Source organism: Phaethon lepturus, unplaced genomic scaffold (assembly GCF_000687285.1).
Source record: "Phaethon lepturus isolate BGI_N335 unplaced genomic scaffold, ASM68728v1 scaffold4845, whole genome shotgun sequence".
Taxonomy (NCBI): domain Eukaryota; kingdom Metazoa; phylum Chordata; class Aves; order Phaethontiformes; family Phaethontidae; genus Phaethon; species Phaethon lepturus.
The window spans coordinates 5,103-32,610 of NW_010541112.1; the positions used below are offsets into that span (position 1 = coordinate 5,103).

The following is a 27,508-nucleotide window of genomic DNA, read 5'->3' on the forward strand; positions in this document are numbered from 1 at the left end:
CTCAAACATTGCTCCTGTTCTTTAGAGAGGCCAGTGAAATGTTTGCAGGATTTACAACTCTATCAACTCTCAAAGATGTTTTAAACTATACATTGGATGGATACCTGTGTGTCATGGCCTTTGCTGGGCTTCCATCGCCGTATGTCTGACCATGAAAACCTGAAGAAACGAGTTCAAATGTAGATTGCGATTTTGTTTTCATTATGGTTCACATATTTATTCTCAAATTAACTGATTTGACTTAATGTTTCATTCAGAATAGATAAGTTTCTTTTTTAATAAGTGAAATACTGTCTCAGTATGTTTGGCTACATTAAACGGAATCCAGAAAAGTGGCCAAAGGAAAAAAAAAATTTAAAAAGAACACAAAGTTGTGTCTCTAAGCCAATGCTGTTAAATTAAAAAAAAGAAGAGGAGGGGGCATTTTCCCTTTTCCATCCTCTTTAGAGCAAATAAGGTTATGCCATTCTAATTCCAAAGCACAGCTACTGATAGAAAAATGCAATGCATTGCAGTATAATGCATTTTACATGCCAGAAAACTCTTCTTGCACCTGGAAAGTGAGTAGCCTTCATTATGGTTAGCTACACTGATTTTTTTGTAATACATACTGTCATCACTGGAATCTTAGTTTTGAGTAACAAAATACATGTTAATAACATTATGGCTCTTTTGGGCATACCGACACTGCTTGGTATCTTTGACAGTGATATGTAACAATGTAAATTTCTATTTTACAAAGACGTATGCAGTAAATATTTTCACTATTTTCCTTATGCCATTGATAAGATTATTTCTCATTTACTTCTGCATTTTCTGTAATCCAAATTGTCACAAATTGTGGAGAAATCGTAGGTTTAATATTCCTTTCACTTTTATGTGGATTGGTTTTTTTTAACATCTTAGGTTCAAACACAATAGCATCCCATTCTTACAAGAATTATTACACTCTATTTAATTGATTTACCTTAGGTGGGCTTCTTGTGAGTTTTTAAGTAGAGAAGAAACCTGAACTAGCATTATGCAAGTGCTTGCATAGAGAACTTCATGTAGGCTACAAATTCAAGCCCCCTCGTTTTTAGTGTCAGGCTTCCAAATCTGAAGCTATAGTTAACTGACAGGTATTTTCAGAAAACAAAGAAAATCTGCCACAGGAATCACTATGTTTATGATGAACTGGGAGGGAAGATTGGTTGGTTGGGTGGGTTTGGGAAGATGTCTTTGGCAATGCTCAGACTGAGCCTTCTCTCAGCTTGACTCCTTTTAGACTTTTTAGTTGTAAATTAGTCAATCCACTCCTTGCACTCTTCACCGTAAAACCCCACAGCCTTAGTTGACTCTGAACTCTCTGGCTTCCACAATGCCTTACTTTCAGGGCTTGGAGATTTCAGAATATTCTGACTCCATGAGCGTATCTGAGTGTACCTCAAATAATAATAATATCCTCACTGTTCTGCGGTGGAGGGAAGTACTACTGTCCTTCCAGAGGTGGGGAATTAACAGTAGGGCTGTGCTGCAATCACTACAATGACAGCACTGTGTGCCTACTTGCCAAGGATTGTTTTTAACTAGTTACCTCATGTACCGAGAGCAAGGTAAATATAGGTGTGGCACACAGAACTTGGCACAGGATGGAAAATTCACCCAGGAACAGATAAAACAGCCAGCCACACAAGATGCCCTTGCAGTAGCTAATTAAAAGCTAGCTGAGATACATGAGGCCATTGTGTATAAAGGAAGCTGAGCATACCTAGCTGACACGCAGACATCTACCATGTGTAGATGTCATTTTCCCAATGAAAACACACCTCATTTTCCCAATGAAAACACACATCACCTGAGATGCTCTCTTCTATACAGTCAAGACATAATTCTTCTTTCATTATCATTAATACTTACCACAGTGGATATCACAGATCTGCAGTGGAACTGAATAATCTACATCTGTCCTCCAGCCCTTTTAAAAGAAAGAATTGAGGCTTATTCCCCTTTCAGCAGATCTGTTACTAAACACTTGTGTTGACAAAATGAGATTGCTTTATTAGTTTACTCAAGTATTGCATTTTCTAATCTGTTTTTAAATAAATGCATATGGAGACCACTGGTCTAGTGTATATTTAGTGAGTTGCAATCACTCTTAGGTTTCTAAATGATAAACCTGATCAGATTGGGGGGGGGGGCAACAGGGGGAAAACTGTATTCTGACAGATAATGTCTTATTTACAAAATAAATGATTTAAGCAGGAAAACATCAATTTTACCACCAAATCTGAATTTTCACTAGGGAAAGAAGCACAGCTCTCATTACCTAGAAGGCTCTTGCCAATCTCACTTTCAGCTTGCCCCCTTCTTCCTAGCCGCTGAAAGTGAAGCTGACAAGGGCCATCCAGGGCAGCTGCTGCAGCCTCGCAGCTCCGGCTGCCAGTCTCTCTTGTCCCCGTGTCTGCTGAGAACAGCAACTCCAGAGAGGAATAAACCTATCAGCTTCATGGTCATTTTCTATTACAGTTGTCTTAATAAAGTTCAGCTATGGAAATAGTGTGCAAAAATGTCAGAAATCATTTGCTCAGCTCTGCTTTCAGGAGTGCTAATTCTAGCACACTATGCACTTACTGTGCTGTTTGCTATATGTCTAACCCTTTCCAGCTCATGGCAATTTTTGAAAATTTTATGTATGATTTACTTGCATCTTTTGATACCTTGGAACTTTTTATTACAAACGAACATATAAAGACAAGATTAGCAATTTCCTGATGATATCCCTTTATCTACCACTGACAAAGGAGCAAGATCATGGAGAGCAACTTCTCTGTTAATTAACATCATCTCAACAAGAGGTGGTGGCAACACATCAAGCTATAAATAATGCTCTTTGTCATCTCCCGTTCACACAGTAATCAGATTTGGCTGGGAGGAGAAAGCAGAGAGAGTGCCTGCTGGTTTTCTTTTTTTTTTTTTAATGTTTGTTTATTTTCTACAGAGTACCTGGCAAAATCAAGACACATACCTGAATGCAAATTGTTGACCCACACATTTCCTGTGACATAGTGATTGATACAGAATCTCCCTGATGAAAAGAAAAAAATTTAAAACTATTATTTTCCTTACTCTGGAACAATGGAAATGTGTTGTGTCTCTCCAGGCCTTTGGTTTGTTTCCCAATAATGCTACATGTTTTACTATGTCAGAGAATTAATAAAGTATATAAACGTTATGGAAGGCTATTTATTTTCAGAGATATCCCCAGATCTCAATGACCATAAGCAGCTGGTGTAGTTTTGCCAAGCACAAGTTGGGCAGCACAGGAAGAAGGCTAATGTTCCTGCATTTTATGAAGCATCGTAAGTCGGGACACCCTCCCCGCCACGGCTGCGCATACCATATTAGCCAATGAGCATCTTCACTTCTTTTCCCTGGTGTACATGAGTTGAAGGAATCACCCTTTCTTTACAGTTCTTCTGGATTTCCCATCACATTGCATGCTGAGAACAAGTTCTGCCTTAGGGTAAAATCATCCTAAATGACTGTTCTGACATTTAACATTTGATTGTTTATGGCTTGTCCTCAAAATAATGTTCATTTCTCCACTAATAGCTGTGAATCCTACACCGCTGTTTTTAGTGTGGCAAGCTCCTAAAATAATTTGAGGCAATTTAAGTGAATACATTCTTCTTCAAGCATGACTGAACAGGGATTACTAGGTGGAGAATGAACATTGGTTTCTGGGAACACAGAGCTAAGTCTTGATGAAAACTTTGTGTATACTGCTCGTGTTGTTGTTGAGACAGAACTGTGTATAATTTTTGTGGGCTCCCATTGTGTCACAGTAGCAGAGGACATAACAGCTTTGTACCAAAGGGAAGAAAACAGCATTTTTTAAATGCATTAATGCCCTTCATGAAACACACACTTCAATACCTAGCTGTGATTTATTGGTGCTCCACCACTACCCTTCTCACTTAGCAGTTCACAAAGGGAGTCTTTAAAACCAGAAAGTCTGAACTCTACAGATTTCATGCGAAATAAGCTGGCTGAAGGGAAGTGCCACTGTAAGTGTTCACCAAGCACAGCGTTTGACAACTCTTCTACCATACAGATCTCCATCTCTGGTGGTAATACAGCATTTCCCCAGATACCTTTCCCCATTAGGACAGACTCTTGACAGTGCCACCAATGCTCTCTGTGGTCTGTGTTGATTAGGATAGCTGCTTTTTCCCACGAATTTCCCCATGATTATTCAGCTCTAGGATCCCCTGCAGAAGCAGTTATCACGTTCCACTTAAGCTTGAGCAGCAAAGCTGAGTTGGAAAACTCCGCTTTTAAAGAGCCACTCTGTTACATTCCTCACCAGAGATGTAATAAAGAACTAAACTGATTCAGAAGATAACTTCCTGACATAGATGGTGAGTGACCCAGTTAGGGAAGGTGCCCCGCTGGACACCGCTGAACAGAGAAGGACTTGTGGGTGATGTGGTGGTTGGAGCCTGCCTTGGACACAACGGTTACAAAATGGTAGAGTTTTTGATTCTTGGAGAAGTGAGGAGGGAGTTCAGCAGAACTGGTACTTTGGACTTCTGGAGGGCAGACTTTGGCCTGTTTAGGAGACTGGTTGACAGAGTCCCTTGGGAGGCAGTCCTGAAGGGCAAAGGAGTCCAGGAAGGCTGGACATTCTTCAAGAAGGAAATCTTAAAGACGCAGGAGCAGGCCATCCCTACATGCCAAAAGACAAGTGGGAGTGAAAGAAGACTGGCCTGGCTGAACAGAGAGCTTTGGCTGGAACTCAGGAAAAAAGGAGAGTTTAGGATCTTTGGAAATAGGAGCAGGCAACTCAGGACTACAAAGATGCCATGAGGTTATTCAGGGAGAAAATTAGAAGGGCCAAAGCGCAACTAGAACTTAATCTGGCTACTGCCATAAAAGACAATTTAATAGGTTTCTATAAATACATTAACAACAGAAGGAGGGCTAAAAAGAATCACCATCTTTTATTGGATGTGGAGGGAAACAGTGACAAAGGATAAGGAAAAGGTTGAGGTGCTTAATGCTGCCTTTGCCTCAGTCTTTCACAGTAAGACCGGTTGTTCTCGGGGTACCCAGAATCCTGAGCTGGAAGACAGGGACGGAAAGCAGAATGAAGCCCCATAATCCAAGGGGAAATGGTCAGTGATCTGCTACAGCATTTAAACACACACAGGTCTATGGGGCCAGATGGAATTGAGCTGAGGGTACTGAGGGAGCTGGTGGAATGCTCACCAAGCCACTTTCAGTCATCTATCAGCAGTCTTGGCTAACCGGGAAGGTCCCAGTTGACTGGAGGTTAGCAAATGTGATGCCCATCTACAAGAAGGGCTGGAAGGAGGATCCAGGGAACTACAGGCCTGTGAGTCTGACCTCGGTGCTGGGGAAGGTTATGGAACAGATCATCTTGAGCGCCATCACGTGGCATGTACAGGAAAACCAGGGGATCAAGCCCAGCCAGCATGGGTTTATGAAGGGCAGGTCTTGCTTGACCAACCTGATCTCCTTCTATGACCAGGTGACCCCCCTAGTGGATGAGGGAAAGGCTGTGGTTTTCTACCTAGACGTTAGTAAGGTCTTTGACATGGTTTCCCACAGCATGCTCCTGGAGAAACTGTCTGCTCATGGTTTGGACAGGCAAGCTCTTTGCAGGGTAAAAACCTGGCTGAACGGCTGGGCCCGAAGAGTTCTGGTGAGTAGAGTTAAATCCAGTGGGCGGCTGGTCACAAGCGGTGTTCCCCAGGGCTCAGTATTGGGGACAGTTCTGTTTATCAAGAATATGGATGAGGGGATCGAGTGCTCCCTCAGTAAGTTTGAAGGTGACAGTGTTGATCTGCTGGAGGGTAGGAGGGCTCTGCAGAGGGATCTGGATAGGGTGGATCAATGGTCTGAGGCCAACTGTATGAGGTTTAATAAGGCCAAGTGCCAGGTCCTGCACTTGAGTCAAAACAAACCCATGTAACGCTACAGGCTTGGGGAGGAGTGGCTGGAGGGCTGCCCAGTGGAAAAGGACCTGGGGGTGCTGGTTGACAGCCGGCTGAACATGAGCCAGCAGTGTGCCCAGGTGGCCAAGAAGGCGAACAGAGTCCTGGCCTCTATCAGAAATAGTGTGGCCAGCAGGAGTAGGGAAGTGATCGTGCCCCTGTACTCAGCACTGGTGATGCCGCACCTCAAACCCTGTGTTCAGTTCTGGGCCCCTCACTTACAAGAACATTAAGGTGCTGGAGCATGTCCAGAGAAGGGCAATGAAGCTGGTGAAGGGTCTAGAGCACAGGTGTTATGAGGAGCGGCTGAGGGAACTGGGGTTGTTTAGTCTGGAGAAGAGGAGGCTGAGGTGAGACCTCATCGCTCTCTACAACTACCTAAAAAGGGGTTGTGGTGAGGTGGGTGTTGGTCTCTTTTTCCCAAGTAACTAGTGATAGGATAAGGGGAAATAGCCACAAGTCATGCCGGGGAGGCTGAAATTGGATATTATGAAAAATCTCTTTACTGAGAGAGTGGTCAAGCATTGGAACAGGCTGCCCAGGGAAGTGGTTGAGTCACCATCCCTGGAGGTATTTAAAAGACACACAGAAGTGGTGCTTAGGGCCATGATTTAGTGGCGGACTTGGCTGTGCTAGGTTAATGGTTGGACTTGGAGGTCTTTTCCAACTTAAATGATTCTATGATTACAAAGTAAGTTCAGCTTTCAGTGTCCACTCCTTTGAGTTCGGAGTTTAAAAAGTCCTTATTCATAGCTGTCTGCTTGTCAGCTACCCCCTGGTATGTGCACCCTGCACACTGAAAGCATCAGAGGTACTTGAAAAAGTCACAGTTGCAGCATTTACCTGCATACAGTAGGAAAGAAAGAAGTACAGCTGGAATATATCCTAAAAAGAGGAAAGGTGTAGGAGCTACAGCATGCTTATGTCTTCTAAAGAACATCACACTACAGCAGAGTGAAGTCAACAGGCATAGTGATAAATAACAATAGGAATCACAATGTCTGGATTTCTCAGCTTTGTCAAAATCTATCATATGACATCTCATATACCTGGCCAGGGGAGAGAACATTTAGGGGTGGACATAAGAGTACTGAGGAGCTGAACCAGCAGGATTCCTTTCAGCATGGTGGTCCTAGTAGCTCCTAGGACCCATCTTGCCAATATTCTCCTATTTGAAAAATAATGCTATGGCCACTCTTCTGCTATTTGACCCCACTTCCCAGGTATACCTCTCACTAGATCACAGGTCAAGCCAACAAGGTAACTCTGATAGGCAGGGTTAAAGGGCAAGGCCAAGCCACAGCGCTGCACTGGCGTTGTATGACATACGGGCTTAGTTGCAAGAGAGGAATAAGGCTCCCATTTCATGACCAGCTGCTGCCTGAAACAGAAATCTCACCCTCCCATAATCTTTTCCCTGTCTCCCCTGCTTTGCTGGAAGCAGTTGTGTAGTCACACAATCAGCTAGCTCAAAAAGTTAATTTGGCTGAAAACTTACCTTTTTTTCCTCTGTTGAGTTTGTTTTGGCAGCTGTGAGATTCAGAGTGGCTCAAGATCATCATGGGTTTATGCCTCAAGTGTTACATTTCATGATGTGAGATTTGCCAGGTCAGCTGTACCACTGACCCATGTATGAAATACTAACACTAGCATTTGCTGTATACGTAACAGAAAAACTACACCACAAAAATTACGTTAAAAGAATATTAAGGTTCCACTCAATAGCCACTTCCTTTGATGTGACTCATTTGACTTCAGGATCCTTATTTATTTCTTGTTTCAGTGTGAGCTCAGCATTAGAACTACATGCTTTAAAAATGTTCAAGTAATTGTTCCAGTATGTACATGCATGTGTTTATTAATGCTTTCAAGCTGCAGAGCGATAAATGGAATAACAAATGAATGCAGTTAGATAGGTTTAAAAGCCTTACAATGTTTAAGAAATAATATATACAAACCACAGAGACTGAATGGTGCTTCCCAACAGATTCACATGAGGCCAGCTGCGTCCTGTTACACACAAGCACTGAGAACTGTGCCTTGGTTTGGGATGTGAAGAAAACTTGTATTTGTTCTGCAGCTGCAGCAGTTCTCATTTTCCAAGCTGATATTAGGGGAAAAGACTTACTTTTAGATGTACAAGGACCACATATTATATCCTAAATTGTTATATTTAAAATAACTGTCTTTTTAATTTGTTAAGTGCCATCAAATGATACACAAGTCATTATTTTGATTCCCACAAGTTACTTTTTATACTGATAAACACTTGATCTACTGGGGTTACACAGAAGTAGCAAGCTGACAAATCCCTTTGCCATAATTTACAAGCACAGTGATGTAAACACATCTCGCTTGCTTACTGGAGAGACCTCATATCTAGTGACTGATTTCAATATTTTTCACAATTTAATATTATGTAATTAAAAAAATATATTTACCTGGAAATTCTCCATGAGCAAATGGACATTTAACCCAAAAGCCTTGCTTGGTTGTAAACTGAAAGCAGAGAAATCTGTTAGGAAAATCAATTTTTCAATTTCAATATGTGGCTACAGATTCAACTAGAGATGATCAGTGCATTCTAGAAAGTTGCAGAAGGTGAATTCACAACTTTCCTGTATCTTCCAACCCTTGATTTAAATTAGGTCCCCCAATTCTTCAGATATTTATGCACATGCTCATTTTACAGAAACATGTAGTACCACTGACTTAAAAGGAATCTAAAAGAAAATAATATTCCTATATTAACCTTACATGGCTTTTTTTTCTCAACTAGAATAAAAAAGGGTGCTCCAGTAAATGTAGTGTATTGATCATTTTTATTACCAAATATTTAATATGGAAATCTTTATATGTTAAATTTAGTGCGTGCTTCAGAGTTTGCATTGACCCAAAACATATTTTCCCTTTTCTTAAGCAAACAGAGGACACAATCGAACCTGTGTCCTACCATTGCTGCTGCACCTCCGAAGAACCTCCTTTTAATCTTATCTTTCAGATTTCCTTAATTCTTACTTCCCATTCATCAGAGCTATGAAACAAAATATTGATCCTAAAGAACATTAGCAAATCATTTTTTTTAGAGCTGACAGAAAGAGGGCAGTTAATAGTTGTTTTACAAAGAAACCCCTTTACCTTCATGCAAAGTCTTGGGTGAGTGTCCACACGAGAATATTTAACCTGCTTGAAAAGAGAACACTCAGCATTAGCTAGTTTCATTAACTGATTTCACAGAATCAATTACCCAAAATGTTCATGGTTTGATTACTGAGAAAGGAACTGGTTTGTTTGCTTTATAAACATCCTAGGAAGTTAATCACATAAAATAGTAAGAATAGAAATAATCTCTACTTTGGATTACTGAATAATTTGCTTCTTTTTATCTGTAACATTTAGCATTTTTATCATCAGTCTAACAAATTAGAACTAAATTAATTGATTCTGTGGTGGCTTGTGTGCAAAATTCTGATTACACAGTCATCTTGTTTCAGTCACTTATTTACCACTTATCAACAACTCAGCAGAACATTTAAACATACACCCAAAAGTGTTGTTCCACCTTCACTTCAGAAACTTTTCAATTTTTCATATCCCTATTCCAGAAAAGATTTAAATGTAGACTGAATTTTAGACATCCACTTAAGTGACCTACAAAGTGTTGCATTCTTGATTAACAACTGCTTACCCGCCAAGGGCTTCAGCATAAAAAGCTTTGTCTCATATAAACAATTACTACCCATGTAAGTGATCTTACTTAAATAAACACCATTGCTCAAGCGACTGATCACAATGGACCCTACACACAACACATGGCATCATGACCAAAGTAACACCTCTTTCCTGTAACTTTTTTGAGACGAACATAATGGATGTCCTCAGGTATGTCTACAATAGGCTCACAGACGATAGTTCTGTAAGAGTCCACTCAGATACTGGAGACAGCATTGTCATCAACAGAGAAAGCCCCAACCTAATTAGAGAGAAGTGTTGTGTAGCTTTTGGGCCCAAGTCACTACATGCGTATGGTATTAGAGTGTGCGGCATTGTGTGGATTTACTGGGGGAGCTGACACTATGTGAGGAATCTCTGCAGTAGTCTCCGGCATACTATAGAGATCTTCAGGGTTACAGCACAAGAAATGGACTAAATTCGGTATCAAACCTTTTAGGATGAATTATGAAAAAAGGGAAAATTCATTCTGTCCATGAATATTAATAAATACAGGAAAACATTTATCATCTGTAACAAACTAATCTTGGATTGTATTCCGGGTGATAGATATGACCATTACCAGCCAAACCTCATTTTAGGCTTCCTTCTTTTTTTTTTCTTTCTTTTTTTTTTTTTCTCTTTTCTTTTTCTTTCCTGCAAGCAATGAATTGTGCTTGTTGTCAACAGATCATGAGTCCCACAGGGACTGCTCACATGTATAAAATTAAATGTATTTGGTTTTGCAAGATCAAAGCTTTGTTGAAACCCATAAAATAGTGGTTTATTTAACAATCACTAAACAGTTGGCCAGGAGTTCCTAATCAAAAAAGCATTCAACAGTCTTGAGTCAGCCCCCCACCCAAAATAATGTCATCAGAATAATACTCATCAAGTGTCAAAAATTAAGAATTTGTATTTGATTTCATTTGCCTTTTCAGTTGTTACCTGAAGTTTACTGGCTTTCTCCACATTCAGGAAAGCTGAAAGCTACTTTTCAAGATGAAAGCCAGAATTCTAACCAACCTCATAACTCCAGTGCATTCAGCATCATTAGACTTCAGACTGCAGTATTAAGCAGTTCAAGATACATGCAGTGAAAACTCTTTTCAACTTTTTAGAACATAAGTGGTGGAAGAACTGAGGAACCGGATATTTCAATACCCGCTATTTCAAGACATTGGACCAGTTTGAGGAACGCACTTCAAAGAGGTCTGAATAGAGTACAAACCAATCATGCCCTACCAAGGTACCGTTATGTCTCCAGTAAGATTTAAAGAGATTTAGCTTCATTTCACTTACATTTTAGGTGTCTAAATGTTAAATATCCAAATATGATCTAATCATAATAGGCTCTTGTCATGGTCAGTGAAGAGAAAGAGGCACCTTCAGAGAGAAAACCTTCCAACCTTTCTTGCATGCCTATCTTCAGATGAGAAGAGTTGTCCTCTCAATATGTCTGCTTCATTTACTTACTTTAAAGGGAATCTGAGATGAATAGCGTAGACTTGAAGACCTATCTTTTAGACGGCAAAGTCAGGGCAGATGAATCATGCCTTTACTATAAATGAAAAGCAGACCCTATTTACACCAAAGAATGCAGCAAACGTTACTAGCTTCACAGTCATCTCCACTTTTTATTCCTTAATAATGAGTCATTCAATATGAGCTCTTTGAATAAATCATGTGGTTAGTGTACCAGAACAGACTGTGATTATGAATAGTTTTATGTATCAGAGAAGAGAGGAGTTTGCAACAGCTCTTATTCCAAAGTCTAGTTCTTCACATTATGCCTTTGGTCATGGCCTTCAATCGCACAGTTTTAATAAGTCTGCATAGCTCTTACTTTCTCAGTAGAATTTTTTGAAGAGTTTTGTATATCTTCACAGTGGTCATTAGGCTTCATTAACCTGCATAGGTTAACCGTGACAAGCACAGGACAGGCTGGCTCCCAAGCTAGGGTTTGTGTCGCTGGGTTGTAAACAATATTATCCCATAGCACCTTTGTATCTGTGCACAAAGAGGGAAACATTATTCAAGATGTCTAAAAATGAATCGGAATTGTTCATAAACCTGGTACCTACACATGTGCTTAAAACCAAAAGCATTGCTTTTCCATTTCCTTTTTATTTTCACCAATCAATTAGAACCGCAGTGTTTCACATTGTAACAGTGTAAAACTTGAATTCATCCCTCTGAAGTGTTGGCATTTACCAGTGGTACTCAACCTAGGAGCTTGGTTTTACCAGTCTCCCACTACGGTGATAGATAGGCATCACCAGGGAATGACGCCTCAGCTCCTAAGTCGGCTGCACTGGAAGTGTGTTTTCTGCCCATCAATCACAGAGGGAGTATAACGCAAGAGAATTCCTAACCAAGGACCTTCAGTTAACTGTGTATAGTAAATTGGAATTAATCCATAGATATTAGTGACTAGAGGTCATGGTATTGGAGACTCAGACTCTGTGTGTCTTGTAGGATTTACATGCACACAATGTATATGTAAGAAAATAAATTTAAGCCTTTAGCTGACTATCAAGAACTCCAATAGTAAATAAAGCTATACAAGCAATTCACAATAAATAATTTTTCTACAGCATTTATGTAGATCTTCTTTCTATGTATGCTGGGCACACCATAATCTCAGAGCTAGTCAACATATATTTGGGGATATCGTAAATAAGCACTATTATATAATAAAAGCTGTCTGATATATTTGATTCGTCAAACTAGTCACTTCGTACTGACTTTCTTTTCCGTTTACCTGCACATAGATTACAGAATTTCCAGCATGAAATTCAAACTGATATTTCAGCTCATACATCAAGAAGTAATTTGGAAAATTTTACGTTTGCCTAGTAGTCAGAAGTAGGAGAAAAATATACTTCTGCAGCTATTTGTGAAGCAAAAACTTGAAAACATGGCCAGTTGGATGTTCAAGAGGAGTGAACAGACAATACCCATGACTAGAAAATGTAGCAAAGTGAAGAAGCACAATCAACACCAAAAAATGGAAACAACAGGTGTCCAAATTCAACACCCATGAAGCATAACAACAATTCCTATTGGTATTGCTTCTCTCAGAAATGTCCTGAAATAAAACCTTTTGATATTTTCTAATAGAAACCTCCAGACCCTTTAATTCTGCCAAATCTCTTGCTGTCTTAACTTTGTGTCCCAATGTATACACATCAAAATACTGAAACTTTCTATGAAGTATAGATTTTTATTCTTCATTATTATTACAAAAACTTCTGGAGATTTTGGTATTTTTTTTAATGTTGTTTTTAATGAATGGAAATGTACCATAAAGGTAATGTTTAGAGAATATTTAACCTGACTGCAAAGCCTGCTCATTGACTTATTTACCTGTGTTTCTTTCTGTTTTACTCCTTTGTAGCATCTGCTTATTTATATCATGATAAAGATGCTCATTCATCTTCAGTCTCATATAGTTATATTGTTTAATAACCAATAGACATTCTTTTTTCCTTTTTTTCTTCTCTTAGTTACATTAACTCAAAAGAGTTATTACACAGAGAGGCTTCTTTCTTATACATAACTGCTAATGACCTCTTACACAGAACTAAATCTATAATCCCAACTTTATTGCATGAAAGATAAATAAGCCAAAAAACAAAGAACCAATTTACTCTAGATATTCCAGCAGAGCTGTCAGTTAGGAAAAAGATTTAAAAAAAAAGCAATATGTGGCTCAAAAGCTGGCACTCCTTATATATTTAAATTGCTGGATGCTCGAGTCTGAAAAATTGCTTGAGATATCTGCAAGGAGGATAGCTGAGTAAACAAAAAGCATAGCTGTAAAACGGTGTTTCCCGTATTCACTCCATTATCAAAGGTATAAGTTAAGTTTTCGATTGTAATTTTCCATTGAAACTTCCTGAATGGACAGAAATAAGCTTCAAGAGCTTCAGTGTGCCAAAGCACATAATGTCTTTCCTCTGGCTACATAAAGCTTTGTAACCTATGCTTCAGCTACGGTGACACACTGGCATAGGTTGCCCAGAGAGGTGGTAGATGCCCCATCCCTCTCCTTGAAGCCCTCTTCTCACATCAAGGTCAGGCTGGATGGGGCTCAGAGCAACCTGAGCTAGTTGAAGATGTCCCTGCTCATTGCCGGACTAGATGACCTTTAAAGGTCCCTTCCAACCCAAACTATTCTGTGATTCTATGATAAAAGGGCACCAGAGAGGAGAATGACTGTAGTAAGAGGGAAAGGAAAAGAAACAGAATACAGAAGGAAAGAAGGAATCATCGGATTCATGAGCTAAATTTCCTGCACTTGCAAAGCATAACCATTCCAAGCACAGGAAATAGGTAAAGATAGGAGAAAATTTGGAAGAAAACAACTTGTGCCCCATGAGACCCAGCCTCAGGCTGAACAGCTACTAAGAATACAGGTGAGGACTTCATACTGTGGATGGCCAATAGGCTTTGTTTTGATGACCTTAAAGCGAGATCTGACTACATGACAGACACAGCTACAGAGCTTAGCATTCTTGTAAGTCTCTCTACTGCTTAAATAGAGAAAAAAATTCCCTTTTTATTTAGTCAAACTGCACTCCATTGCTACAAAGGAATGGTAATGTCACAAACACTATATTCTGCCACAGTAAAATAAATCAGAAATGAAGGCTGGGATAACCAAAGAGGAAATTGCTTCCATTTTAACAGAAATATGTCAGCCCTGCAAGATTGTGAAAGGATTGCAGTGAATGTCTATGCAGTTTAATGGAGTTTGGATGTGCTATTGGATGGGTTGGTGTTTTTATTCTTTTTTTTTTTTTTAATCAAATACTAAAGTCCCTTAATGGGCTTCTTAGTAAAGTCTGGGGAAAAAATATTATTGTGCTTACATTGGACTTAACACAATAAAACACTTCTTCAGGTGATGCTTTTTTCTATCTGCCTGGTAAAACTTTCACTAAAGACCTATGTAATATGACAATTTCTTTTTCAGCTGTCATCTCAGACCAGATTCTGACTTTGCTGGAACACTTTCTGTGAATAATTTCCCATTAAGTATGGGAACTCCCATATGCAGTTAACTGTCTTCTTTTTCAACTCCCTTTTCCCTCCTTTAAGTTGGGTGTCAGTCACTTTCTTCAAATCTCTCCTTGAAGCCCTCTTCTCACACCAGCATTTCAAAGCTCTCCTCAGTGGCTTTTCTGCCTTCTGGCCAGTTTGCATGGAAAATGTGGGAAATGACTAGAAAGTTACTTAGTGTTTATATTGGCATAAACTCGGTGAACTTTTCAGTCTGAAAGTAAATTATTTCATCTACCCACAGTATAACAAACCAATATGACAATTTCCTTGAAGTTTTGCAATGCATGATTTTCACCTTACATGAATTTCAAATTGTGACATACTACTGGAGCTGCTGAAAGTCACTCATATAAAGAGTAATCACACAATACTTGCCATTTTCAAAGGGGCAAAGCTGTATCCTCCTTGCATCTGGAACTGCCAGCCAACCCTACAACCCAGAAAGTGGCCATTAGCTATAGATTCTCAGATACACCAGTTTTTAACATTTAAGACAGAATGTAGCAGAAAACATTTCCACCAAAGATAAAGATGCTATGTTTATTAGAAAGCTTTGGAAGTAGTTTTTTTAAAGAACGTTTTGCACTAGATACCTATTTTATTGTTCATCATTAGGGGATTGGAGCTGATGAAATAAGGTGATCCCTTCTAGCACTATATTCCAACAATTTCTGAGTCATATATTTAGCCCAATTTCATTGAGAAAGTCTTTCAGTTTGATTTTCATTAAGTTTCTTACAGTGTCATTACTTTCTAGGGGTATCAAAAGACATTCAAGAATCAGAATATCAGATTTCCTGGCCTTTGTTATGGTAAAGGATGTACCCTTAAAATCTGAGGACTAACACTGAACCCAATCTGCAAGTATATGTGCATGGCTGTTACTATACCCTAATTATTTAGACTCATGCGCAAATGTTTCTGTTACTCACAGTTCCCATCTGCTTGCTGAGCAATTGTATTGTGGAATTCTCTGTGTCTATGCTGGGAGGAATAATATCTTTCCAGTAACCTCATACCTTTCACAGTGGAATAAAAAAAAATCCCTAGGCTTGGAAGAGACCTTGTGGTTCAACTCACATATATTAAGGTATGTGATTTTAGATGCCTACAATGTACACATCTGAGTGTGAACAAAATGCCCAAATTACTATTATAGTAGCCCTATGAATATCTAACCAATGCAGCCAGTGGAGTCTACAGTGCTATGCAGCACATCCCAAAATAGCCATCTACATTTGGTCAGTTGAGTAACTGACTGCATTAATTAGATCGTCACTGACCATAAGAGTTTGAACATTTAATTCCAATGTAGGTATCTACATCTGGACATCTACATTTAGGTATCTTAGTCTGCAAGGTAAATTCTACCGCAAAATTCACTGAGAAACTAGGTCACATAATATCTTTATATCTTACCAAGATCATTTTAAATTGGTGACTGTTTTTTTAATGAAAGATATTCCAAAATCTCACTTGTCAGATTATCAGGAAAAAATCTGTAGCTATCATGAATTATTCATGGAATAAAGTTTATCCCCCTTCATTCTTGTGGCAAAAATGACGTTAGCTTAAAAAATCTGTTCTTTTTCCTTATGTAACCCTTCTCATGTGTCAACAAACATATTCACTTCGCATGTGTTTTACCAGGCTATTGAAAACATGTTCTTTGAATCTCCTTTGTGTGACAGTCTCTCCATTCACCAGCCGTTCTAGATGGTACATCTTCCATTTGGATTAATATTTCTTGAATATGGACACAAGAATTGCCTACAGTATTTCAAAGAAGGCCTTGCCCATACTTTGCTGTTAGCTTGGAATAATCTAACCCACTAGACCTTTGTTCATATTTACATCATTGTGAGCATGTTAGTTTAATCATGCTGCGATGAACTATTATACCCAAATATTTTTCCTCCACTCTTATTTCTAAACGAGGACTTGCATCTTACAGCAAGAATTCTTTTTATTAGAGCAAGTGCGTGAACTTGCACTTTCATCCTCCTGTAGTTATTTTACATATTAAAATCTCTAGTCTCGTCTAATTATCCTGACCCTCTTCCATTTTGATTACACCTCTCAACTGTATTATCAGCAAATCTCATTAACACGTTCCCACCTTTTGTGCCCATGTCATTGATGAAAACATTTGTATAAGAAGTTGTTTAAGTGTGGTCCTTAAATAACCTTCCTACAAGCACAGCCCCATTCAACAGGAGTAGTCAAGTTAGCCCTCCAGCTAGCTATTATCAACCATATAAATCTTGTTCTCACCCCCAGCTTCCTCAATTCTTCTTTTAGTTTCTCATGCAACACCATATCAAATGCTATGCTGAAATTCAGTCAGATTAAATTTTCTGTCTTCAATTGCTTATAAAAAAAACAGGCATATTAATCTTACACAATACTTTCCATAAATTAATGTAAATTGTATCCTATTTTCTTATCTCCGTGTTTTAATTAGTGTTTCCTAAAAAAAATCTCTTCTACATTTACATAATCATAAGGTCAGACAAGCCTTAGTGAAAAACTTAGGTCTAGAGCCTTTTTTCTACAGATTTTTCCTCCTTTCCTAGCACAAAACCCAGATAAAATTTCTTTAAATCAGAAACACAAGTATATACCAAATTCCAGACAGTATTACCTCAATGCAAAGACAAGGGAGTAGCTGAGAATATTTCAGAGAAACAGATTTTAAAGATTCCTTCCCTTTTATCTGAAATGAAAAAGATGGCCATGAATCCAGGACATTAAATGACTTTTAATAAAGCTAGATAAAGATATAGAAGGGCATTTCCTATAACTACGACCTCAATGAGCATTTCTACCTATAAGCCACCCCCCAACAGTTCAACAAACTGCTTTGAGCTGTAACTCACCACAGCAAATGCCCCTACATCTTCACAGGTAAACCATTTGTGGCACAGACGAACGTAATAATCTTGATCTCGAAGAAAGTTGGATACATTCACTGATATAATTTTCCTTGTCCTGTCTACATTATAATCAAACATTCCAGCTGAAAAAGAAAATTCAAGCATGACATTATCACATCTGTTTCTTTATTAATTTATTATTTCTGATTTCGTTATTTCTTTATAAAAGGTACAGAATATATTTCATAATGTGATGGAGGTGAAATTCAATATCTATAGATTCTTACCTAGTATGTTTGAATTAATTATTTTATAGCCTGATATTCCTAAAGGTATTCTTATTTTATGAGATATAATAATTTTCGTTACAATAAATTTCAGTGTTATTGTCTTAAATTAGCACTGGCAATACTGAGAAGCCAGGATTGTACCTCAGCCTCAGTACTTGAAATGTTATGTGGTTCATGTACAAATACTTAAAATACACACACTGATACTACCACAAAAGCTGATTATCCCAAGGTACCAATTTCTTACATAGAGAATATGTGCAACTATGTTAGACAAATACAATATGTGGGGGAATATTTTATTTTTTTTAAATTCATTGGTATGCCAAAATCAGGATAGCAGTTTGGTAAATTAATTTAAATCTATTTATGAGGTCTGTCTATAGACCATAGACTATAAAACCAGCAATCTGAAGTGCATGAAAAAGACACAAATCTATTTCCAAAAGTTTAAGTATTAAATAAGTTGTCAATATCTTTATCAGCTATCTAGCATTTCCAAGACAATATAAAGAAACACATTTTCCAGGACATTTGGTATCAACTACACGGTAATTATAAGTACTGGTAGTTGTAAAACACAGGTTTTCTCCCTCTCATTGAGCTATGAAAACGTATCGTATAGGTCACCAGAAATATCTCACAACTTTAAGTTATATAGAAGATCAGCTCACCCGAACAAGCTGAAATATGTTTTCCCACATCACTGTTTCTGCAATCTGCAAAATAGAAGCCAGAGTTTTCTTCAGTGCTGCTTTATTTGTGTAACTGTGTAAATAAACTGACAAATGGTCCAATAACTTCCCAACAGGAAACCTATCTCTTATACCCCTTTTTAAAGGCAGATTTACATCCACTTGTAGATAAATAGCAAAAAAGAAAAGTACCCTTATCACAACTTGCCTTAAGGAACTATCTCACCAGTGTGGGGTTTCTACTGGAAAACCTCATCAGCAGTTTCAGGTGGCAATCTAGGATATAACAGTGCACTTCTTTACCTAGTGCCTAACAATAATTTAAGTAATAATAACAATGATAATAATAATTTCAGTTATTCTTTCCTTGAAAGCTGCTCCTGTTGCTCACCAGGCTTATTGCTCTATTATAAACAACTGTCTATTTTTGCTATTCTAACTCTATTCTAGGCTTACAAAGGAACATCCTATTTAGCTCCCAGGGAGCTTACCGGAATTGGAGGCCAGGCAACACTTTCAGAACTAACACCTAGTATTTCTATCTATCTCCAAAACTTAAATCTTGATTTAAGAATACTAAATCAGTCCATAATATGCTGCCTACTGTTTTCACGTCTCCTTGCTTAGCTCAGTATTAGAGCAGCACTCTGCTCTCATTTCCCCACACAGTTCTTTTCCCGAGAGAAATATTTCCTATTTTCATTTGTTTACTCACCTTTGTAAAGCATCTTAAAACTGTGCATTATAAAACCTTATTTCCCCCCCTCTTAATTAATAAAGTACACATCCACTTCAATAGTGAATCAGGATTTATCAAGAAAATTAAAGGCTTTTTAAATACAAAAAGGCTTTACTTCTATGAAAGAGTGAAACAGCCACAACGCGTCTGATACTGTGTGCAAGGGATGGTACAGTACCAAGGGGCAAGGGCAAGAGTCACCCACCCACAGGCTCTGGAGATGGGAAGGCAGGACAAGCCCGGGCACCAGACCAAACAAGGGGTCTCATTTCATTTTTGCAACACCATTTGGTGCACTTGTCTTCACTATCCACACTGTATCTTGGTTGGAACACAGTGCTGAATCTCTTTTTATATGCACACAGTAGGCACCTTACTCCAAAAACATGGAAAAATGCTACCTTATCTTATCCAGTTACATGAAAACAGGCAATAGAACAGCTAGCTAATGAAAGTAAAAAGAAATTTCTTTACATTTTCTTACTAAGCTTGCCTCAATCTCTGAAACCACCCGTGGCCTAACCATGAAGAGATGCAGAGGCTCTATCTTACGCACAGGGAGCACACAGGACTGAACTGCAGGCAGAGAAAGAGGGCATGCCGGACACAAGAAGGTCAGTTAGGACAAATGCATAATGTAGTTCAGTTTTCCATGTACTTTTAGATATAAACTCTGGTCTCTGTTTTTTATAGCTAGTCAGACATTTCTATGCACAAAATAAATCATTGAAATGTAGAATAAGACTGGTCCTGGCATAGGAGATCTACCATCAGTTAAATCAGTGTATCCCAGAACATGATTTGGCTTTGTATTTGGGGGGTTTTTTGTTTGTTTTGGGTTTTTTTCTTTGAAAAGGTGTTTCTTGAAAAACATTTGGTTTAAGGTGTTTTCCTACCTTCAACGTAGTATTCCTGACTCAGCTTGACTTCACAGTAATTTGGTACTGTTTTCATGGTCACGTAGATGTGTTGTGCTACATTGACTTCAATGCAATTGAATTGTACCTGTACCTGTTTAAAACATTTATAAAATCAAGTTTGTGTGTGACTTCCAGAATACCTGAAAACCACTGGTTACCAGAGTTAAGCAAGCAATATTCTTTGTTCAGGTTTATTGCTATTTACGAGGAGCATTAAGCAGTCTCAGATAATACAGCATTAAGAATGTAAAAGAAGCAGATGCCATTGAATGAAAGGATTTCCAAGCATATCATTACTTCTAATCTAGGATGTTGCTTTCAATTCCAGAAATCCAAATATCTACAAGCTATGAAATAATACTAAAAGCATAGAAATACAGGTACCCGATGCTTATTGAACTTCAAAAGCAAAAAGGTCTTCCATACTACCAAAAGTCCTAGTTTGTAGGTGTTTTACAAGCACAAACACTTGCAGAATAGGGAAAAAAGTCTGTTTAAACATTTAATGACAACTTCAGCAAATTTATTCATTCCAGTAACAGTTTGTGAGAGAGAAAGTAATTTAGGAGACAAAAGTCGGGGTCCAGTTACAGCAGGTCATTCTCTCACTGCTAGCAGTAATTATTAAATTCCATATAGGTTTTCATGTTGGATATACTCCTATTTGGTAGAAGGCATTTGGAGGGTACAGGACAGCTCATGTCACCATTCTAGTCACTGAACCGAAACTAAGAAAATTTCATTAAGTGCGTTTGTTGAGTCTTGCCTTACCCTAAAAGCTACCAGTTGTTCATTGCTGGCCCCGCATTGCCTATAGGCACATTTGATCATCAAGTGATACAGAGCGTAAACTGCAACTGCAGTCTGGGAGAAGAACTTTGTTTCACATGTGCAATCAATATAACATTTACAAAGCACATGAAGTAACACACTTTGTATGGGATTAATAACAGTTATCCACCAGTAATTGGAAGCAAAAATTCAGTTGGTCAAGGATGGTTTTCTTTCTTTCCTAGTTGCGTATTTTAATAACAAATACTTCTGGGTTTAGTTTAGTAAAAAATTGTACTCTGCTTTTGCAATTATTACAATGACTTCAGGACAGATATGCACAAGTGCTTAGGCACTTCGCTGTCTTCTAGAAGTGTAAATTCCATTGACATGGTTGAACTTAAATCATATTTATGTACTTAAAATCCCTGTGGCATTATGCTTCCTAGCAATTGGAGTTACAAAAGCTTACCCACGATATGGTGGGCAAAAAAAGAAAGCTAGCAAGATTGATATGAAAATTCAGCTTTGCAGAGCAGTTTCTCTTGCAAAAAGGTAAAGGCAAGAAGTATAAAAATGGTGGAGAACTGAATTTATAGGTTATAAAAGGATATTTTGTTATGAAGTTTCATTTGACAATGCTGAAGCATAAATTTCATTGCAGTTTTCCACAAAGTCAATAAGAGAAGAAAATGAGAGATACAAAATATTTTTTCCAAAGGCTCATAAATGTTTAAATTAAAAACAACCCAAAAAAGGAGTCTACCTTCTTTCCATTAAGCATCTTGCTTTTTTTCCTAGCAAATCTCACGTTCGTGCACTGAGATTGCTGTGTGTCCAGTGAAAGAGAACATATTTCCAGCCCACGGATATTTTCTGAAATGAGTTAGGAATAGATTTCAAAAATATAATTTGAGCAACTTTAAGAAAACCAAAAAATAAATTAAAATATACCATATAGTAAGCTTTCCTTCTAAGTGAAAGGCACATCTATTTTATCTCTGTTAAAACAACACACACACGGGGGTAGTAACAAGGATTTAATATAGATCGCTATAAATTAAAGCTTTAATTATGCAAATTCTTCTGTAAACTTAAAAAATAAACCTATTAATTCTGAGTGAAGCACACCAGGAATTACCTAAATGGTAACACACTAAGCACATGAATGGCAGGGTGTTAGTAAAAAGAGACTATGCCTAAAATGTTTGAGTGATTTAATTTTATTTTAGCGCAGAATTGTAACTTCAGACACATAGACTGTTTCTCCTTCTGTTGGGGCAGTCACTCATGTCTGAGTTACCAAGGCAGACAGAATTTGGGGGGCGGGAGGGGGAGTGCATGTGTGCATGCACGCATGTCAGAGCAAGAAAGAAAAGGGCAGCAGTATGCTTGGGGCACTGGTAGAGGACAAGTTAAGTGTATTATGTTGGAAGCAAAAATTCAGTTGTCTTAAATTCATTATCACAGTTCTCATTCCCTTGAGAAGGGCCATGTCTTTATTCTAGTTTGTAGTAAAATGTGGGTACTGGGGGTCCTGGGGGATGAAAAGCTGGACATGAGCCGGCACTGTGCGCTCACAGCCCAGAAAGCCAACCGTATCCTGGGCTGCATCCAAAGCAGCATGGCCAGCAGGTCGAGGGAGGTGATTCTGCCCCTCTACTCCACTCTGGTGAGACCCCATCTGGAGTCCTGCATCCAGCTCTGGAGCTGGATGAAAGACATGGACCTGTTGGAGCGGGTCCAGAGAAGGACCACAAAAATGATCAGAGGGATTGAGGACAGGCTGAGAGAGTTGGGTTGTTCAGCCTGGAGGAGGCTCCAGGGAGACCTTACTGCAGCCTTCCAGTACTTAAAGGGGGCTTATAAGAAAGATGGGGACAAACTTTTTAGCAGGAGCTGTAGCGATCAGACAAGGGGTAATGGTTTTAAACTAAAAGAGGGTAAATTCAGACTAGATATAAAGAAGACATTTTTCACAATGAGGATGGTAATACACTGGCACACGTTGCCCAGAGAGGTGGGAGAAGCCCCATCCCTGGAAACATTCAAGGTCAGATTGGACAGGGCTCTGAGCAACCTGGTCTAGTTGAAAATGTCCCGGCTCGTTGCAAGGGCATTGGACTAGATGACCTTTGAAGGTCCCTTCCAACCCAAAGTATTCTATGATTCTATGATAAAATGGTTTCACAAAAAATATCTTTCTGATATAATTATGTGAAAAGAGCTTGGACACAAATATTGCAATATGGAACAAAACTTGGCTGAAAATCTATAAACAAAAAGTAAACAGAAATTATTCAGCAGCAAATCTACTTCCTACCATCCAGACTCAGAGTTCCTTTAATGTTTAAATGAAGAGAGCATGGGCTTCCTTGGACACATTTCATCACTGTTGAGATCTTCATGCTTTTCAGTACCATAGAAGATAAAGATGCAGGAGCATCATGGCAGAAGCTGTTAAAAATGTCATCTGCAATGCAAATACAAAGACATAGAAATCTCATCGTGCACAAGATATCTGGGGGAGAGAAAGCACCGAAGGTGAATCTCCAGCTCTACTGAAATCAGCAGGAACCGACTTCAGCAAAGCCAATACTTGACCTGAGACTTTCACATGGCCAACATAACTAGTTGGCTTCACTAGCAATGCAGGGGGGTTGGAAAGAACTACACTACAGATGGCGTTTGATAATAAATTTCCTGGTTTAGGGAAGTGTTAACCCACAGGAGGAAGGAGTCACACTTCTAACAGTTAAGACTAGCAGAGCACACCTAGACTAAGAATGTTTTTAAACAATCAAATCTGCCAGATTGTGGCTAGACTAATACTTCATTTAAACTTTTTTTCAAAACCATTGCCTGTGTGCTGTGAGCACTCTCATAGGTAGTATTTTAATTTTAGGGTTGGCTGATGGTCTCAACTGCTGTTAAAATATCACTTTCACACAAGAGGGCACCATTGCATTCCTAGCCATGGAAAAATCCCTCACACCTACAGGATTTCCTTCTGCTTTAGACCAGAACAGCAAGAGCCGAATAAACATTACCCAGGCCTTCTTCAAGGTGCAAACAATAGGCAAAGAACACAACTACTATGTCTCATCTTATTTTCCTATATAAATTTAGTCATCCCAAAGCCTTGGGACATTGGTTTGCACAGCCTAATGTAAAAGAAGAAAAAAAAAACGGTCCTAAGACCCCAGCTCTCATCAATTAGCCATATTTAATCTCTTGCTACTTATGAGACTGCCTTGCACAGAAATCAGTTATTTATTTATGAATTTATGTTGGTACAGTGGATTTAATCCCCAATGCATTCCTTGGGCTTTTCTACCTCACATACATTGTTTGTAGTCCCAAAAATTAAGTTCAAGAAACTATCAGAACAAATAGGCAGGGAATTGGGTTTTGTCCTTTGGCTTTGCAGTATGCAATGCAGCACACCTCATTTTAGCTGCAACTACATCATAGCAATTTCTTTGAAAGATTTCTTCTCACTTTGGTACATAGCATAAAAGTTAAAAGACACCTGAGTAAAAAAAAAATATTTTATTGCACTTTCTCCTCATCCTGGGGAGAGGCTGGAAGAAGAAAAAAAAAACATTTGACTCTTATTAGTCATACTGCTTAACATATTCCTAAAAGGAGTTTAACTAGTATGGCAAAGAGCATAGTATGAAACAGCAATGCCACAATACTGTGCTTGCTATAAAATACAGGATAACATTCTTAACTCATCAGGAAAGGGTGCATCCCTCAATGTCTAGCCAAGAATTATTGTCCAGTGTGGATATCCATTGACTCACATGGAAGATATGTCCACAGTTCTCACAGATGAAAGGTAGGATGTGGAGGAGGAGGAGGAGGAAGGTCAAAGCTTATCCTTACTTACCCCTCCAACCCCTCCAATAAAGTACTCTAAATTTAAAGATTGAAAGTGTATTAACCTGTACAGGACCTCTTTCTATATTATGAGATCCTCACTTTCACAGTGTCCAGTTGTAGCCGAAACCCATTTTCAGGCATTGGATACTGATACATGCAGGATGAGAAGATAGGCTGACATAAATGTGGTACCTTGGCTTGAATCTGTCAGCTCTTAAGGTGCCCTCATACTTGGTTTTAGGAGAAATAAATCCTGTGTGATACATATCAAAAGTCAGAAAAGACAAATGCTTCACACCTGAATGTCCACTCCATTATCCTGGTTTTGTGCCATTAAGCATCTTTTGAAGGCAACAGGGTATGCTGGTATGAACCAAGTGGAAAAGAATGGAAAAACAAGGACACTACCACAACTGACAGTAAAGTGAGCTCTCAACTATCCAAGGTAATATTTGTAATGAGAGAAGACAATTTGTGCAAATCAAAGAAAAACCACAGATCATTCAAAATATACAAATTAGGCTTTAAGAGCTGTGGAGTACATTGACTTTTGCAGAATTTGTAAACATGTTTTCACAGAGATGAGGTAGTCTTAAGAAGTACAGTGCACATCAGCCAGATGCGAACGGCATGTTCCATGTTCCAAGAACGGGTATTGTAATAATCCTGAAGGTATCTCAGGGTGGACGGTTATTGTACAACACCCAATCAATCCACCCACAGTTAATTGGGAGGTTATTATACTGCAGAACTACCTGATAATTATTACTAACAATGTGGTAAGTGATGCTTTAGCTCTGTTTCTTTGCTCAAAAAGATATTTTCTTGACTGCATCATATGACATGCAGTTGTGGATACCAAATGGTATCCAGGAGCAACAGTTTCTGCTTAATTCTTTCGTTGTTGGTGTAAATTTCTTGATCCAGGCCTATAACCTTGCCCATTCCTATGTCTGTGTAGAAATTATTTAAGGGAAGAGCAATGTATATACGCACACACACATTGTCAAAGCTGACAGTTCTTTACAAAGTATTCTGTTTGGGTGAATTTGACCATATTATTTGACGCTACTTATTTTTAGGGGAGACTGTCATGACTTAATTGAATTCAGTCCTTAGTTAGTACTGCCTGAATTATGGTATTATCAGATGTCACAGGTTTGGAACTAGCTCAGGAGAATCCTAAATCATACCTAGGTGGATTATTGACATTGACATTATTGACATACCTAGGTGCATTATGGACAGACTACTGTCTGTCCATAAGCAGGGCCACTGTTCCCCTTGATCACAGTCTCTACCTTCAAACTGAGAACAAACAAGTAATACACTGGATAAAATGAAATTACTCTTCCACTTTGGATTTTTTCCCATTAATTTTATGACACATTTTGAGAACTGCAAAAGATGCTGTAAAATTCATTAATAATAATTTAAATGGATCATATCATGCATGAGGATATTAGTTTTGGATCACAATAAATATATAATACAAGGAAGAGCTGACAGAAAATAAATTTCATTCTCTATCTGTAAATCATCACTCATTTCTGACTAATTCTTAGTAAACTCTTACCTTATCATCATTTAATCCCCCTCTTAGATAGTTTCCTCTGAAACACACACCTCCTTCCTTTTCTCACCAGTAGTTTGATGTACACCCCAGAAGACAAAGATACATCTTCCTACACAAACCATCTGTTGAGTAAATCTTGCCTAAATTTTATATTTATGAATTATAATTGTAATTAGCCCTACATGAGAGAGGGATTGTTGCTGTAATAAAAGATTCCTTAATTATGGACACATATAAGCCCAGGCATAGAGAAGCCAAGGCTTATTATTCAGCATGTAGACACTTTTTGTACTTTTGCCATCAGCTCAACCACAGCAGATTATTTTTTTATCTGATAATGCAGCAATCAACCCAGAACTGTCACGACAGCAAAACACACCTTATGTACACTTGTATAATAGAAGCCAGAGCTGAGCAATGAATAAGCAACAGAAATGATTAGATGGATATTTTGAAGCCTCAAGCAAGAAGATTAAATTGGAGAACAGCAAAAAAAAGTTGCAGAGAAAACCCATTAATAACAGGTCCAGGCCAACACCCAATGGAAAATCCTAAGTGTTTTTTTGTCTGATTTTTCTTCCCTACAAGAATTGTAAGAATTCGAATGACTTAGGATACTGACAGTGCTAAATCTGTGAGCATATCTAAAGCACACTAAAATTGCTTCACTGGAGCATCATTCCATGAGTATAAATTACAGTAGCATTTCAAACCTATTTGCATATGATTTACCACAGTATCTGCTACATCTGTGCATTATGATGATTCAACAAACTTCATAAACAACCTAGATATGCTCTCCTGAGATACACACATTGTGCACTTCAGTTAATAAATACCAAAATTCACTGCTTAAAAGTACTTACATCAATTATGAAATTGATTAAATTTCGGGCTGACAGCCCAAAATCCATTTCACAAGAGATTTCAATGCATAATAAATTAGAAGGGTTTCACAGTTGTACGTTGA

The 27,508-nt window shown here is 38.4% G+C and overlaps 1 protein-coding gene across 1 annotated transcript in view; it reads right to left on the reverse strand.

Moving 5' to 3' along the window:
- The window catches only part of LOC104621201 (putative interleukin-17 receptor E-like), a 24,418-nt gene extending 921 nt beyond the window's left edge, over positions 1-23,497 (reverse strand). The window contains exons 1-14 of the mRNA XM_010287628.1: positions 23,398-23,497; positions 21,841-21,950; positions 20,280-20,394; positions 18,624-18,668; positions 17,663-17,802; positions 17,428-17,499; positions 15,159-15,213; positions 11,560-11,723; positions 9,141-9,185; positions 8,444-8,501; positions 7,961-8,106; positions 3,008-3,067; positions 1,900-1,957; positions 105-159 (exon numbers count right to left, since the gene is read on the reverse strand). Coding sequence (XP_010285930.1) covers positions 105-159; positions 1,900-1,957; positions 3,008-3,067; positions 7,961-8,106; positions 8,444-8,501; positions 9,141-9,185; positions 11,560-11,723; positions 15,159-15,213; positions 17,428-17,499; positions 17,663-17,802; positions 18,624-18,668; positions 20,280-20,394; positions 21,841-21,950; positions 23,398-23,497 — 1,223 coding nt within the window. The remainder of the gene's footprint in view (positions 1-104; positions 160-1,899; positions 1,958-3,007; positions 3,068-7,960; positions 8,107-8,443; positions 8,502-9,140; positions 9,186-11,559; positions 11,724-15,158; positions 15,214-17,427; positions 17,500-17,662; positions 17,803-18,623; positions 18,669-20,279; positions 20,395-21,840; positions 21,951-23,397) is intronic.
- Positions 23,498-27,508: the final 4,011 nt, after the last annotated feature.